Source organism: Lontra canadensis, unplaced genomic scaffold (assembly GCF_010015895.1).
Source record: "Lontra canadensis isolate GAN:19392208 unplaced genomic scaffold, GSC_riverotter_1.0 scaffold74, whole genome shotgun sequence".
NCBI lineage: Eukaryota > Metazoa > Chordata > Mammalia > Carnivora > Mustelidae > Lontra > Lontra canadensis.
Window position 1 is genome coordinate 4,154,543 of NW_022631068.1, and position 16,777 is coordinate 4,171,319.

A 16,777-nucleotide genomic window follows, 5' to 3' on the forward strand; every position below is an offset into this window, starting at 1 on the left:
AGCCCTGCATCGGGCTCCCTGCTTGGTGGGAAGCCTCTCCCTCTCCCACTTCCTCTGGTTTCATTCCTGCTCTCCCTGTGTCTCTCTCTCTCTGTCTCTCTGTCAAATAAATAAATAAATAAAATCTTTAAAAAAAATAAAGATCTTATTTTAGAGAGAGAGCACGCACATGAGTGAGGTGGGGCGGAGAGCAGAGGAGAGGGGGCAATAGTCTCAATCTGATTCTGTTCTGAGTGTGGAGCCCGACCCTGAGCTCAATCCCATGACCCTAAGACTGCAGCCTGAGCTCGCACAAGAGTCAGGTGCCCAACCCACTGAGCCACCCAGGCACCCCACCTTTCTTACCTTTCTAAGCCTCGGTGCCTCTACCTGCACAATAGGGGAACAAGAGTACTTACTTTTCCACTCGATCAAGTAGATCAGGTTATATTTGTACTGGAAGCTTACTTTGTAGTTTACTCGACTTCTCACTCCCACGAGTTTAAATCCACGAGTATTTCCTGAGCACCTGCTCTATACCCACCACCCTGCAACCAAACAGGAGAGAATGCAGCAGGCTTGGTTGGGGTGCGGGAGGTGGGCATCGTAGGTATGGGGACGAGGGGAGTCCCAGTCCCATGTCTGGGAAGAGGGACAACAAATGTAGAGTCTTGAACACGACCCCTGTTGGCACAGAAGGGACAAGAGCCCGTGGGATGAGAACCAGGAGGGATGAAGAGGCGGGCACGAGGCAGGACTGGAGAGAGAGGCTGGATCGGAGGCTCGTGGTCACTTCAAGTTTGGGCTTTAAGTGCCTAAGAAGCCCATGGAGGGTATTAAGCAGTGGACCCATAGGGTGTGATTCATGTTTCAGAAAGATAGTCCTGGCTGCTGTGAGGAGAACAGATTGTTAGGGAGAAGTGGGGCATGGGGCTCAGTGGCTTCTTGGTCGCCCAGGCAGAGCTGAGACCAGCTGGAAGTGCGGGGCAGCAGAAGAGGTGGAGGGCTGGGCACGTGGGGAGACGTTTGGCAGGTAGACGTGGTAGTCCCAGGAGACGGGTTAAAAGTCTTGGTGGCAGTGGGAGACGATGAGGAGAAAGAAGAACCATTGCTTGGAGACTGGACTTGAGCAGCTGGGGGTGGCCTTGGTGGATTTGTGGTTTGGGAAATGGACTCTGTTTTAGATGTATCCTATCCTATTAGAGTTAGAAGTGCTAATAGAATTGACAGGTTTCTGCTGACTTCTGAGGCTTTTCTTCCCCTGGCATTTGACTCCAGGAGTGGAGTCCAGAGCCTTCGTAGAGCACCCCATGTTTGCCTTCTGACCCCCCAGGAGAGTGCCGCTCTTGACACTCTCTGCCTCCAGCAATAGTCCCCAAGCCCACCGCTCATCCTCTGCCGCTGGGTCTGGGAAGTAGCCATTCGCTTCTGCAGAGTGTCCAGGGTGGACTTGAGGACGGGGTAGGAGGCAGGGAGCGTCTTTCAGCCACCTCTGCCCAACCACCCTCCATGTGGGGGAAGGTCCGTCTCCGCCACTTTGCCCAGCTCCCAGTCCAGGACAGCAAGGATAGACGGTGTCCTGGAGATGAGTGTTGTGAGAGGCAAGAAGAGCTTCGTCTGGGGCTTTATGCTGCAGGCACCTTCGGGGCTGGTATGCACTTGTCTGTATTGTTGGCCTGAGCTGACCCAGCGTGAGGTTTTGGTGCTCAGGATGTGTTTGTCTCAGCAGCTGGGATGACAGCAGCTCCGTCAGCAGCGGGATCAGTGACACCATAGACAACCTCAGCACCGATGACATCAACACCAGCTCCTCCATCAGTTCCTACGCCAACACACCTGCCTCTTCTCGAAAAAACCTGGATGTGCAGGTAAGCGATGGGCTCCTCCAGCGGCCCCTGCCAGCAGGGAGCCTTGGGCTTGAGGACCAGATGGGCCATCTGGGGTGAGCAGGATCCCCAGGCCCATGAAATGAGGCCTGATCATATGCTCGCTGCCTGTGCTCGCCTCTCACTAGCCCTGGCCTCCACCTGCAGAGAAAGGAGGTCAGGCAATGGGGAACTAGAAACAGGAATGAGGAAGCCTCACTGTTTTCTGTGAAGGTTTTGGTAAAACCATATTTCCTTCCTGGGCTTTCATTTCAGAATCTGCTTTTTGTTGGTTTTTTGTTTTATTTATTTATTTATTTATTTATTTATTTATTTATAAAGAGGATGCTGGACTCATTTGGTCATTCTTAGTCTGGAGTGTGTGTCCCCTTCTAGCCACAGTGAGCTGCCGCTGTCCAGGGTACATGCTGATCTCTGCAGAGTGATGGGGTGGGGGTGGGACCAAACATTGACATTCTCAGGCTGGAAGACCAGTATGTCCTGACCAGAGGTTGGGAACTATTGGTCTGAAGGTCACATCCTCATGGTGATATTTGTCCATTGGCTTATGGCATCACTTTTCTTTTAAACCAGGTTTCATGTCAAATTTTATTTGTTTTTAAATATTTTATTTATTTGATAGAGCGTACAATCAGGGGGATCAGCAGGGAAAGGGAGAAGCAGGCTCCCACCAAGCAGGGAGCCCAAAGAGGGGCTCGATCCCGGGATTCTGGGATCATGACCTGAGCCAAAGGCAGACACTTAACTGACTAAGCCAATCAGGCACCCCTGATTCCATGTCAAATTTTTAAAATTGCATTATTTCACATGAAAATGAGATTCTGATTTCTTTCAAAGATCAGAATTTTGCTTTCTTGAGCCTGGATTCTCCACATGGCAACAATCAACATGTATCCAAGTGTCTGCCGCTTTGAGACAGGGAGCCCTTGTCCCAGCGTGCTCCAGCTGCTCCTGGCCAGCTGCGCCCTTCAGTATACCTGCCAGACCCCAAGGTGCTGGAGTTTTCAGCCCCTACTTTAAAACTCCGAGACTGGATATCTCTGAGACTGTGTGTCTCCCGATACCGTGCTCCCTTCTGTTTGCTCCAAAGTGGATTCACGTGGATGCTTTCACTCAGCCTCATGGCGCTCCTTTGTGGGCAGAGGGATTGGTTCTAGCAAACCCATTTTACTAGCAAAAAAGTGAGGTGCCATCCTTATAGCCAGTCCCCAAGGTGGTACTGACCGGCACAAGGACTGGTCAGCTCTGGTGCCACTGGCTTCTGTGGCCTGGGATCTTTTTCATGATGGGTCCCTCCCACTGGTGGGGGCCACTGGCTGCGATGAAGCCACACGAGGGTCTGCTTGGGACACAGTCTCCCAGAGAGGCCTGGGCGAGGGCAGAACTGACACTTCTCTCTTCCCTCACTCCCATCCACACCAGCCTCCTTTCTCTCTTGTTTCTCTGCAAGACAGGAGCTGCTTTTGAAATTTCTATGCGTTCAGAGGTTATTTGTTTGTTTTTGTTTTTTGTTGGTTTTTTTCTTAGAGGACTGGGCTAAATAAAGAACATGTCAGAGTGTGGGAGTACTTGTGTCCCACAGAAATGTAGACATTGACTCCCTGAGGAAATATGTTGGGCGTTGCCTCTGGGATTGCCTGTGACTTCTTGAATTTGCACTTTCTCCGGAATTTCTAGTTATTTTTGAGTGAGAGTTGAATTGCGGCGGTGGTGGTGGTGGTGAGGGAAAAACACTACCCAAATTACAGAGGCACGAGATGTTAGGGGTGAAGATAACAGTCCACATCTTGATCTGAGTGGTAGTTATGAAAGTAGGTTAATTTTATAAAGCCTGTTCAGGCTCTATACTTAACATTGTGCATGGAGTATGTGAATGCTATACCTCATTTTAAAAGGGTGATTTAAAAAAGGAAAAAACCATACATAAGCCACTCTGCTTGAGAGCGATCACTGTTTGATCAGCGATTAGACACAAGTTAGAAACTCAGCCAGCCTGTGTCCCTGCCACTTACCCCTACCAACTTTTTTCGCTTTCCTCGTGGACACGAATTCCTTTTTTTTCCTGAGAGTCTTTTTTTTTTTTTTTTTTTTTAAGATTTTATTTGTTTATTTGACAGAGATCACAAGTAGGCAGAGAGAGAAGGGAAACAGGCTTCCCCGTTGCGGGGCTCCATCCCAGGACCCTGAGATCATGACCTGAGCCGAAGGCAGAGGCTTTAACCCACTGAGCCACCCAGGCGCCCCTCCTGAGAGTCTTTTTAATTTCAGGGTAACAGTAACAAGCTTTTAGACTCTCCTTAGATACTGAGGTGGAGAACCCAGAGAGGAGAGAGACCCGCAGACAGACAGACAGGTTTGTGGCAGGGAGAAGGTTGTGGAGAGGGTCCGGGAGGGAGGGAGAGATGAATAAATCAATAGGTTTCTCTTTTGTTTACTTTCAAGGTAGGAACAGTCTTGCTTTTAGACGTCAGTTAAGCCAACAAAACACTATCAGAGGAATCTCTTGTCTTTGTTTCCCTCCCACAAAGGTGGGCCGGTCATCTGTTTTCCACACTGATACAGAGTAAACATCGGGGATTTACAAATGATTACCTATCTGATAGACTCAGCTTTGGTTAAGGGCAGCACCCCCTCCTCTCTGACCAGCTCTTTGCTTTCATCTAGAAAATGTCACATCAGAAAAGGTTCAAGAATATGGCACAAACATGTCTTTTGAGCTGGTGCAGAAGGTTGATTTCAAGGGATGGAAGGAGTTTAATATTCATTGGGTTGGTTTGTTTTTTGTTTTTGCTTTTTTTGATTTTTGTTGTTGTTATTGTTTGCTATAAAACTACCTGAGTTTAAAATATTGAGATAAACACTAAGGCAGTAGTTCGTGGAATAAAATAAAGGCAGACTTGCACCAATAGTTACTGAGACTCCCAGGGAGGTGGTTTCTCTGGCATCCCTTTGTTCCTGTGAGGGAGTATCTCCAAATATTTGAATCAGCGTAAATTGCAGCCTCATCCCCTCCTCCCCTCATCCCACTCTGAGGAAAGCTAAGGGCCATTACTCCTCTCAGAGCGGCACCAGGCAACGGGAAGATGTGTGCTGCCATCATTCCCCAGGGCTCGCTCAGGTTTCTGTCACAGACTGGTTTCCCCCGATCGAACGGGGAGTGCGCAGTGTCCCAGCCGAGGCGGGGAGAGGCAGAAGAAGCAGCCGGCAGACGGGCCGGGAAAGTAGGCTGAGGACAGGTTGCCTGGCCAGGTTTGCACATCGGAAGAGCTTCTGAGGAAAAGTGAAAAGGAAACCCATCCAAGGAACAGGGAAGTCGTGGTCCAGAAGCCTAAGGAGCAGCCTTGTTAGCGGAGCAGATCACAGAGGAGCTGTCCTTGGGAGACAAGAGCCCCCTTTGTCTGTGAGTGACTGTCCTCCTGGAGGATGCTGAGAGGCATCCAGGGTGCCTTCGATGGGACGCACGTGCCTAGGTGTCCGGCGGCCCCAGGTCTCTGATCACGGCTCCCCGGCAGGATAGAGAATCTTCTAGCTTGAGGTCTGATAGCCTTTAGTGGACTTCTGCCATGAGGACTGGTGAGTCTGGGCAGCCAAACCAGGTTGTGGGGTCAGGGAGAAGGGGGTGAGCTCCTGGTCCTATGGTATCCTCAGAGAAGCTGATCAGCCTCTTCAAGCCTCTGCCTCCTGGTCTGTAAAGTCACAGCAATTAGACTTGTCTCAAAGGAGGAGTGTGGTAGTGACATGGCTTCATCTGAACATGCTCTTGTGGTGTCTCATTCTTGGTAGGTACTCAGGAGTTTCTTTTTTTCTTTTTCCTTCTTTCCTTCCTTCCTCTAGATTACCTGTCCCTCTGCCTCCCTCCCTCCATTCATGTCAGTAATGGAAGTTTGGCTGTGTTCTTAATATATCTTGCAATTCATTTTATATTTTGCAGCATTTTATTTTTAGGACAGTGTGTTGGTGACAGAGGACTTGTGACAAACACCTCTCTCTCCCACGTGATCATTTGTCCATTCATGTCCTTGGTCATTCAGTATTTCCCCTCAGTCTGTGCGAGGTTCCATTCCAGGTGCCAAGATACAAAGAAGCATGTATCAAAATGCCTTTAATTTTCACTGCCTGTGAAGTTTTTAGTATGCAAGGGGAAGAAGATAATTCCATGTGAGTTTAATTTTTGCTACTCGAGGGAACAAAATTCTGAGTTCTGTGGCAGGGATTCCTGTCCTGTGTGAGGCTTTGAGTGAGCCTGGAGCTCTTGGCTGTTCTCTGGCCGTTGGTCTGGATGTAGGGGTAGGGTTTGGCTGGGGGCAGCCCACCTGCTAGGGGTTGCTGCTTGTGACTGTAGGCAAGTCATTGTCCCCCCCCACTTACTTTGCTGGTCTGTCACATATGGATAATAGGACAAGCTCAGAGGGTTAAATGAGCTAATACTATATGCAGAAGGACACGGGGCTGACCTAGAAGTGGCAGTGATACTACCACTTCTGATGCTGGTCATTACTTCTGTGATGACTCTAGTCGAAACTTGAGCCAGTTCAGCATCCGGACCTGCAGGGGATGTGGGCAGGAAGAGGGCAGTGTCCTGGCTTCTAGAGGCTTGTGGCCCAAGAGCAGGAAAGACAAATGCCTTGTTCACCCTCATGCAGAACAAAAATGGAATAAAGACAAGCAGGTGCTGGGGGTTTTCAGAGGTGGGAGAGTTGGCAACAAAAGACTGAGTCCCTCCACATTTGGTGACAACTCTGTGCCCTCTAAGACTCCTGTCTCTTGCATCTCCATTTTTGTCAGTGGCCAACCTCCAAAATTGCAGGCCTTCTCCCCACCTGAGTTTGGTTGTTTCCCTACCTACCCTTTGGGATGTTGAATGAGCGAGTGGACTTCCAGGTAGGGACAATAGGAAAATCTTTCCAAAATTAGGAGCCGTTGGAAATGCGAACAACTGACGAAGGCGTGGAGAGCCAAGGGAAGGACTCAGCTCTTTGTACCTCCCCAGGCAGCTGTCTTGCTACCCTTTACTTGTCAGCTCTGCGAACAGAGAGGCTGGGAATTTTTCATCTTTTTTTTTTTTAAAAGATTTTATTTATTCATTTGAGAGGGAGAGTGAGCAAGAGAGCACAATCTGAGGGGGGAGAGGGAGAAGCAGACTCTCTACCAAGCAGGGATCCCCATGCGGGGCTCGATCCCAGGACTCCACGAACACGCCCAGAGCCAAAGATGGATGCCCAACTGACTGAACCACCCAGGTGCCCCACTTTTTCATTTTTTGATCCCTAGTGATGCTACTACATGATCTGGCACATAAACCAGGAAGGTTTTGTTAAGGAATTGAGAACTTAAAGCCAGTAGAGCGTCCCAAGCCTGCTATGCAGAGTAGTGCTGGGAAGGCTACTGTGCTGGGCCTAGTGTTGGGGCTGTGATGGTTGGATGTTCTTTCTAGAGGGAAGATCGAAGTCATAGTCCTGGGCCAAGACCACGTGCCTTCTCTCTGTCACTGGGTAAATCAGAGGTCTTTGGGTCGCACCCAGAGGCTAGGCTGGAGCTGCTCTGGGGCTGGAGTTGGGGCACAGCCAGCCAGTATGGAAGGGGAATCTACTCGGTGTAGGTATTATGTGAGGTATGGTGTGAGACATGTGGAACTGTCTCTTGTCCATGGACTTACTCTCCAGGAAGGCAGTGTGGCATAGTGGTTAAAATCTGGCCTCTGCTTTTAGGACTTCCTAGAATCCTTGGATAGCCACTTCCTCACTTGGAAGTGAGTCTTGGGCAGTTTTCTTTTCTACTCTGTGCCTCAGTTTTCATAGGTAAAGTAGTAATATGAACTGTAACTTCCTCATGGATTTTTGTTGAGGATTCAATTAAATGATACATGAGAAGCACCTTGGCCCAGTGCCTAGCACATAATAAGTGCTTAATAAATGTTAATTGTCACTGCTACTACTCTTAGCATCACTACAATCTGATTAGGGAAAATAAGGGATAGGAACGCGTAAAGAATAACTAATAATAACTAATACCCAGATGGTAGTTAAGTGCTAAGTTTTCAGTATTCAGTATTCAGTTTTCAGTATTCAGTATTTCCTGGAATGTGTCAGAATGTACTTGAACATAAGCTCCAGGAAGTTAATGACTTGTACTTGTTCTTATTCATTTACTACAATGGGGTCCCAGGCCCCATAAGTTTGCCTGGTGTATGGTGGCACCCAGGAAATATTCGTGGATTGAGTGCTTCTAAAGGTACTCTCTTTCCTGTCTTAGGACCTTTGCATGTGCTGTTCCCCCCTGCCTGGCATGCTCTTCCCTAAACTCTTCTCAGTAAGTTCCTTCTCACTCTTCAGGGCACTTTTAAAAAAGGCCTGACCACTGTCCCCCATCTTCCTCCTCATCAACTGAATTACATCAGTGTATTTCTATTTCTTACTCCTTGTCCTTTTTCTTATAAAATTTCATAATTCATCATTACTCATTTATTTGTATTTACTTAGCCAACCTCTGCCTCTTTCCCTGGATCATAGGCTCCAGAAGGGATGGGACTTAATCTGACACTTGGATCCTCAGACTTTCCATGGCGCCTGGCAGATGGCGGGCTTGGAGGAACTCTGGTTGAAGGAGTCGACTGAAAGTGTTCAGAGGAAGGAACACGGGCTGGAGTAGCTGAGACAAGGAGTGGGTCACTTAAGCCTCAGCTCATCTGTAAAGCTGCGATGAAGGCAAAGCTACGTCTTGTCATGACGCTCCTTAACCAGAGAGTGGTTGGGTTCGGAGACCGTTTTGTTGAAGGATGCTGTAGCTTGAAAAGCATGAGTTCACTGGTTCCCTCCTTTACTCATCAAGCCTTGATGCAGCTCCCGCTGTGTTCAGAGGCAGGAACACCCTGTCTTTGTCCCTTACCACAGCTGAACGGGGAGCTGCCCACAGCCAGGGCGTGAGTCTTTTGTCTCCCTCCTCCTTCTAGTGCCCGGAGGGAGCTCAGTATATGTTTGAGGCATGACCAAACCAGGAAAGGCACCATCGGGAGGTTGTGATGGAGAACTGGAATTTAGGAAGGATGCAGGTTTGAGGGGAGAGAGAGAGGCTGTGGTGGTGACTGAGAAGTGACTTAAGTGGGGCTTGTTTGTGTTCAGCTTTGTCCCATACCACGGTATATCCACAGAGGAAGGCATGGATACCTGTACTACTCTAGGGTGAAAGGCATGAGTTAGGCCAGATTCTTGCTGGGTGATCATTGTGATTTCCTGCCCTAATGGCGTTGCCTACTGTTGGTAATCAGGTGTAGCAAACACAGGCCTTGTCACTCAGTGTGGCCAGCCTAGAGTGTTGCTAACAGCCACCTGCATTCACTGCGCAGTTCTCCCTCCCGTCATCCCCTCGGACTGGCCCCGGCCCCCTAGGGAGGCTCCCAGAGCATTCTGGTTAGCTTTGTGCCTTTTCACTGGGGTGAATCATTAACATCACACTTCTGTCCCCTCCTGGGTTCCATGGCCAGCAGGTCAGGGCTCTTCCAAAGAAAGCTAGCTAATTATAGCCCTTGTCTAAACCAAATCCCACAAGAGGAGCAAAGCAGTGGCATATAAATGGAGCGGGGTGGGAGCCGGCACCCCGGCTCTGGAGGGTTTGTCTCCTCCCAGCCCCTCTGTCTCTCTCTGCTCGGCGTGGAATCAGCAGCCACCCTTGCCTGCTCGGTCGGCGTGTGAGGCTGCCGCGCTGTGCTAGGAAGACGACAGAACAAAGGGAAACAGGCCAGGAGGCTGGGTGCCGGATGAAGAGAGGTCTCCGGGGTGAGAAGCGCTTGTCGCCAAGCGGCAAAGAGTTGGTGGCTGAATCCTGGCCACGTCTCGGTCTGCTCACGTTTCTCCTCTGTGGGGCTCTGTCCCCCCTTTTCCCCAGCCCCGCCTACTTCTTACTCCCTTCTAGGACATATATTCTGTACTTTCCTTGAGCCAAAAAAAAAAAAAAAAAAAAAAAAATCAGGCTTTCTAGCAAGATAACCAGACTGTAAAGGCCCAGACATTTTCTAGTCGTCGTCTGTCGTGGTGCTGGTGTTCTCGCTGCGGGCTGAGGGGCTCCCGGCCTGGGATTCTGGAAGGACTCATTCAGCGTCTCATCCACAGACTGACGCTGAGAAGCATTCCCAGGTGGAGAGGGGGTCCCTGTGGTCGGGCGATGACGTCAAGAAGTCCGACGGAGGCTCAGACAGCGGCATAAAGATGGAACCCGGGTCCAAGTGGAGGCGGAATCCCTCGGACGTGTCTGACGAATCTGACAAAAGCACTTCGGGCAAGAAGAGTTCGGTCATCTCGCAGATGGGCTCGTGGCGCCGAGGCATGACCGCGCAGGTGGGCATCACCATGCCGAGGACGAAGGCAGCTGCCCCAGCGGGCACACTCAAGACCCCCGGAACCGGTGAGTGAGGGGCTGTGCTGTCTCATATCTGCCTTTATCGGTCTGAAAACCAAAACCCGCAGACACTCAAGCAAGAGCTTCAGTCCCCATCAAGGGCAGCTGTTTCTTCTTTGAGTTTAGATCTGCCAGTGACTAGCTTTCGGGAAAGTTCGCCTCCCTGCATTTTCCCACGTGGAAAGAGGTCCGTGTGTAAGCCTCAAGCTCGGCAGGGGCTTCAGCAGCCGAAGGGGACGGAGTGGGCTTAACCAGGTGCTAGGGAAGAGCCCACACACCCGTGTGCAGGCTTTTCAAGGGCGTGAGTTTACGAGCTGCCTTTAGGTCAGGTTCACGTTGCCCGTGATTTAGGGACATGTGTAAACAGTAGTGTGTTTGCAGGAAGGCAGAGATGCCCCCTGAAAATGTTAAGGAGAGCCTTTGAATAGCCAGAAAAGGAAGAAAGGTCAGTAGAAGGCAGGATCTCTTGCCCAGACGTACCAGCGATTGGCCGGCTTTGCTTTGTTCTGGGTAAATGTAGGCTGGTTTGCAAATGAGGAGAGTCACTGACATCTCCTAGAGGGCTCTCGGCCACAGTAGTGGGTAGATTATCTTTCTAAAAAGCTCTTTCCTTTGCCGCTCTGCTTTCTCCAAGGCTACTGCTTTCCCCAAGGAAAAAGTGAACCAGTTCTTTGGCGGAGGGGATGATCGTAAGCAGATGGGTTCTTGGTGTGCACACTAACCTTGCTGCTTTCTCCCTTAGGAAAAACAGATGATGCAAAGGTGTCTGAGAAAGGAAGGCTGTCTCCCAAAGCTTCCCAGGTGAAGCGGTCCCCGTCAGACGCAGGCCGCAGCAGTGGCGACGAGTCCAAAAAGCCCCTCTCCAGCAGTTCCAGGACCCCCACTGCCAATGCCAACAGTTTTGGATTCAAGAAGCAGAGTGGTTCGGCCGCTGGGCTGGCCATGATCACAGCCAGTGGGGCTACGGTCACCAGCAGGTCAGCCACACTGGGCAAGATCCCCAAGTCGTCTGCACTCGTCGGCCGGTCCACCGGCCGGAAGACGAGCATGGACGGGCCTCAGAACCAGGATGATGGGTATCTGGCTCTCAGCTCCCGGACCAACTTGCAATACCGGAGTTTGCCAAGGCCCAGTAAGTCCACCAGCCGCAACGGGGCTGGGAACAGGTCTAGCACCAGCAGCATCGATTCCAACATCAGCAGTAAGTCTGCGGGCCTGCCGGTGCCCAAGCTGAGGGAGCCTTCCAAAACGGCCCTGGGCAGCTCTCTGCCGGGCCTGGTCAACCAAACCGATAAGGAGAAAGGCATCTCATCTGACAACGAGAGCGTGGCTTCCTGTAACTCGGTGAAAGTGAACCCAGCCACCCAGCCCGTGTCCAGTGCAGCGCAGGTGACCCTCCAGCCGGGAGCCAAGTACCCCGACGTGGCCTCTCCCACACTCCGCAGGTAAGCAGGTCGGTGGTGCTGAGCAGCACTGGAGTCTGTGGAATGGCATCCTGAGCGAATCATTTTTTGTTCCTTGGTGAAAACAGCTTGTTTCTCCACGTCTGTCTAGTCAGAACCTGCCAGCAGTTTTGTACTCAGCTGATTATTTTCCCATGTGGGGAGGAAAACACCCAAGTGTCTGAATCTGTCATCCTGGGGTCAAATCCTGAGTCCACTTTCATCAGACACCGTGGGTCCCTTTTTTACAGTTTTGTTTCAGTTTCCTCATCTGTAAAATGGGAACGCCTACCTGAGATTGCATGTGAAATTTTTTTTTTTTTTTTTTTTTTAAGATTTTGTTTATTTGTCGGAGAGAGAGAGCGAGAGCGAGCACAGGCAGACAGAGTGGCGGGCAGAGTCAGAGGGAGAAGCAGGCTCCCTGCCAAGCAAGGAGCCCGATGTGGGACTCGATCCCAGGACACTGGGATCATGACCAGAGACGAAGGCAGCGGCTTAACCAACTGAGCCACCCAGGCGTCCCAGATTGCATGTGAATATTAACCTATGTAGCCATATCTGGCCCATTGTAGGTGCTCAGTCAGAGCTAGCTACCATCCAAGATGAGATCTTAATACACCCCTAGACCCCAGGTGGACATATGAGGAGAAGGCAAAGGATCTTTTTTCCACCCTTGTCTTATTAATTCTGTGGCTGAGATTCTACAACATTATGCCAGACCGTGAGCTCAGCCAGATCCTTCTCTCAGCTAGCCCAGTATCCTCCCCCCTCCACCACACACATACTTTTTTATACTGCATGCTTAATTCCAAATTTGTTTCTGAAATTCTAGCTTTCTTAAAATAAAAAAAAAAGACAAAAAAGCCTTTTAAAGCGGAAGTGTTTCTGAAAAAGAGAAATTGATTTCTTATTCCCTTAAAAAGGCATTTTCCCGCATTTCCACACTGAATGGAAATTTTTATGTGAAAATAGTGGTTTTTTTTAAGCAGTTCCTTTTTAAATGTGTACAGCTTTTGCTTGCTCATATCATCTCATCCTCCTCTCTGCTGAACTGTCCTCAAACTGTTAACGGCATAGGACAGGGCTAATCTTACCTTCCCAGGAAATGGCTTATCCTAGGAAAGAGTCTAAGTCCTGGATAGAAAATTAAGTAGTGAAAAATAAAAACTATGTGCACATATTTGGGGGTGAATAGGAATTTTTGAGAAGACTTCAGAAGAAGCCTGCCACATGAAAAGTGTGATGAAGCAGTTCACTGTTCTTTGTCTAGACTTGATTATTAGAATTTCAGTAATGATTGTTTTTTTCAGGGGAAGGTCCTATTGGGCTGCTCTTTGTTGTTCTAACAGATTGCCTTGTAAATGAAAATATCCTCTACTTCTTGCCTCAAGTAGTATATGTAATACTCACTCTTTGGTCTTATAGATTTCCTTTAGTAACTACAAAGGTATTTTACTGGACCCTTAGGCTACTGTTACAGAGTACTTGAAAATGCATGCAGATTCTTAGGCTCGACACTGAACAACTTTCAGCCAAATCCTGTTAATTACATTTTTCCTAAATCATTAGGAGGTGTTCTCAATTTCTTCTTTGTGCCTTAGTGCAGAGAAGAGAAATCTTAGATCCAGTGATCGCGCTCTTCAAATGACGGGAGGGACCAGCAGACAAAAGCCTGGGCTTTTTCTGCGTAGTTACATGGAGGAGAATTAGGGGCAACAAGCAACAAAGAAGATGCATAGGATTTTGGTTTTCTAGTGATTGAAAGGGCTTGACAGTGGAGTGAGTTACCCTTAGAAGTAGGGAGCTTCCTGTTACTGGAAGTATGTAAGCACGCCAAAGCCAAGATTCTACCAGAGGATATCTCATTCTTTGGTTGTCATCAGGCAAAAAAGTATTTTCTTTCTTTTTTTTTTGAATAAAGATTTTATTTATTTATTTGACAGAGGGAGAGAGATCACAAGTAGGCAGAGAGGCAGGCAGAGAGAGAGAAAGGGGGAAGCAGGCTCCCTGCTGAGCAGAGAGCCCAATGCGGGGCTCGATCCCAGGACCCTGTGATCATGATCTGAGCCAAAGGCAGACGCTTAACCCACTGCACCACCCAGGTGCCCCAAAAAAGTATTTTCTAATCTGTTACCAGATATCGTAGTGAGGATTAGTTATGTGTGCGTATGTTTGTTTTTACAATAATTGGGATTTGTAAGGACTCCTGGGAGAGAACAAAGATGAGACTCCTACCACGGAGTAGCTGGGTGCAAGGCAACCTGCCTCTCAAGATAGGTCGTGGTTTTGTCCCTCCAGAGATGCACATTCCAGCAGGGTTTGGTGGATGGAATGACTTGCATTGCTAGAGCATGTCCCCATCCTTGGACTTTAACACTGTTCTGTCATTCTTCACAGAGAGTCCTGTTGCCAAATGAAGAGAGAGACCCATGGGCCATTCCCTGTTTTGCTGACAACACATTTCCGGTCATCAGTGGGGGGATGACATGGAATGACATTTCTGTCCCCAAGACCCAGTGCATCTGCTCTTACATCTCATGCCCCGGCAAGATTTCTGTGTAGATCCTTGGGTAGGACTAGCCTCCCATCTTACAGATGGGCCATCACTTGAAGAGAAATCCGGGAAGATACTTTTCCCAGGCTCCCCCCCAATCCAGATCTAGACTCGTCTTCCTGATCAGTTCATGTCATTCTTAAAGACCAAACAACTGAAACCTTTGGAACTGAACTGAGTACCTGCTTTGTGCCTGGGGTCTCAGATACAAAGATGATTAAGATAGATCTTTTCCTCTAGATGTTTTGGGGCTGGGGCAATTTTCTAGTTACCCTATTTATGGAAATGAAGGGAAGCAAGATCTGGGACCACCATGGCTAGGCTTATTGAAAATTATCCCATGTGGCCCTAAGGGTCTCAGCTACAGCCTCGAACTTAAAGCTGGAGCCTTGGGAGACACTGGTGTCTGGGCCCCTGCATGGCGTCCTTTCCCAGCAGAGCGCCATTAGCCATTTCAGTAGCAATGACTGTGCCCCTCCCCAGGATTTTTAGCGCTCCTGTACTTGTGCCCCACCGTTAACAGCTCGGCACCCCTTGTTGCTGGCTGTTCAACCTGCACAACCCTTTGTCTCTTCACAGACTCTTTGGTGGGAAGCCTACCAAGCAAGTGCCCATTGCCACAGCAGACACCATGAAAAACTCAGTGGTGATCTCCAATCCTCATGCCACCTCGGCCCAGCAAGGTAACTTAGAGTCCCCCTCGGGCAGTGGCGTCCTGAGCAGCGGAAGCAGCAGTCCTCTCTACAGCAAGAATCTGGATATCAACCAGTCTCCTCTAGCCTCCAGCCCCAGCTCAGCCCACTCAGGCCCTTCCAATAGCCTCACCTGGGGCACCAATGCCAGCAGCTCGTCCGCGCTCAGCAAGGATGGCCTGGGCTTCCAGTCTGTCAGCAGCCTTCACACCAGCTGCGAGTCCATTGACATCTCCCTCAGCAGCGGAGGGGGGCTGAGTCACAATTCCTCCACGGGCCTCATCACCTCCTCTAAGGACGACTCCCTGACTCCCTTCGTCAGAACCAACAGCGTGAAGACCACGCTGTCGGAGAGGTTGGTGCCGTGCGCCTATATCTCTCGGAGAGACCCTCCCGCAAGTCAAAGGGTTTATGTTAGGAATCCCAAATGTTCGTTCCCCTTTGCCTGGGAGAGTGCGCTCTTTCTAACCACTGCTGTCTTTTCCATGGGGAAGCCAGGCTGGGATGGAATTACATTTCTGTTACCTTTTCCATCGCGGTTATTCTCCGTGCTTGGAGCTGCTGGCGGCGGCGGAGGGAGGGCTGCAGATTTAATGCTCCCGTTGGAAATGGCATTCCTCCTTGGAGGTCCTTCCATTTTATCCTGTTCATTCATCAGCTGCTCGTCCCCCCCACCCTTGTCATTGTGAAGGCAGAGCAGGTGGCAGGAGACGTTTCTAGGCAGTGGGGTGGACTTGGTGGGTGTCACGACAGGCACCCTCCTATTAAAGGGCTACCAGCCAGAGTGATCGAGACACTCAAAGCAGCCTCAGAGCCCTGGATTTCACCACAGCGTGCTGTGTGTCTTGTTCTCCATGTAGGCCAGAACGCCGGGATGCGTGTTGGGAATGAGAAAAAAAAATGTTCTAATCATTGTGTGTGTCCGACCCCTCCCTTTTCTTCCCATCTAATGTTCCTTCTCTTATTTTCTACCTGCCTGGACTTCTAGCCCTCTCTCTTCCCCTGCTGCTAGCCCTAAGTTCTGCAGAAGTACTCTGCCCAGGAAGCAGGACAGGTAATGACATTGTAGGCCTGGGAGCCCACCAAGCCTCCAGGTTCCTCTGCCCATCCGTGTCAAGCCAGACGTCTTGTGTGAGGCTGTTGGCCTGAGGCTGCCGCTTGTGTTCGTGGCTCTGCTGTACGCTGTGACCCCAGACATGCCAGAGAGGGTCTGCTCCACTGTCCACCCCAGCCCTAGATGCGGTGGAGTTGGGCCAGCCCGTCCCTCCCCAGCTTGGGAAGGAAGCTCAACCGCTTGAACTGGGGCAGCAGACACCCTCCCTTGCATCTCTGCCCTCCTGTGGCATGCTCCTGCTTCCCAGCTCCCTACCCTTTCTTCCCTCTCTCTCCCCTCCCCCTCCCAGCCCAGAAATGATCTCCCACCCACTGTGCAGCGGGGCCCTCACCTTTGTCTCCCCTGCCCCTACTCCCCACGCAGCTGGCTCCCTTCCCTTCCAGAAAATCCTTTCCTGCTGTTTGGCTGGTGCGTCTCGCAGGCTGTTGTGTTCTGTGTGCCCATTTCCTGGAATGATTGTGAAAAAGAGGACATGGAGGGGTGAGGCTCTGTGAACTTAGAGGCTCGCTTGCCCCTAGCTGCCCTGTGGGTGGGCCTCAGAGATGGATACTGACCTCCAGTTTGTTGGGGAGCCTCAGCTTGGCCAAATACAACAACCAGATGTTGTTTTGTGCTAGGAAAAAATAATTAATGAAAATCCCCTTCACCCCGTCCGTGGCAAAAACTTTGTTTTTGTCAGACTCACAGACCAAGCCTTTAAAACCTTGTTCTTTGGAAAT

General features: G+C 50.0%; 1 protein-coding gene across 3 annotated transcripts in view; it reads left to right on the forward strand.

Moving 5' to 3' along the window:
* The window catches only part of NAV2 (neuron navigator 2), a 382,063-nt gene that overhangs the window by 304,594 nt on the left and 60,692 nt on the right, over nt 1-16,777 (forward strand). For all 3 annotated transcript variants that reach the window (XM_032881202.1, XM_032881203.1, XM_032881204.1), the window contains 5 exons: nt 1,709-1,847; nt 9,971-10,262; nt 10,999-11,701; nt 14,832-15,299; nt 15,933-15,998. In XM_032881202.1, the coding sequence (XP_032737093.1) occupies nt 1,709-1,847; nt 9,971-10,262; nt 10,999-11,701; nt 14,832-15,299; nt 15,933-15,998 (1,668 nt within the window). The remainder of the gene's footprint in view (nt 1-1,708; nt 1,848-9,970; nt 10,263-10,998; nt 11,702-14,831; nt 15,300-15,932; nt 15,999-16,777) is intronic.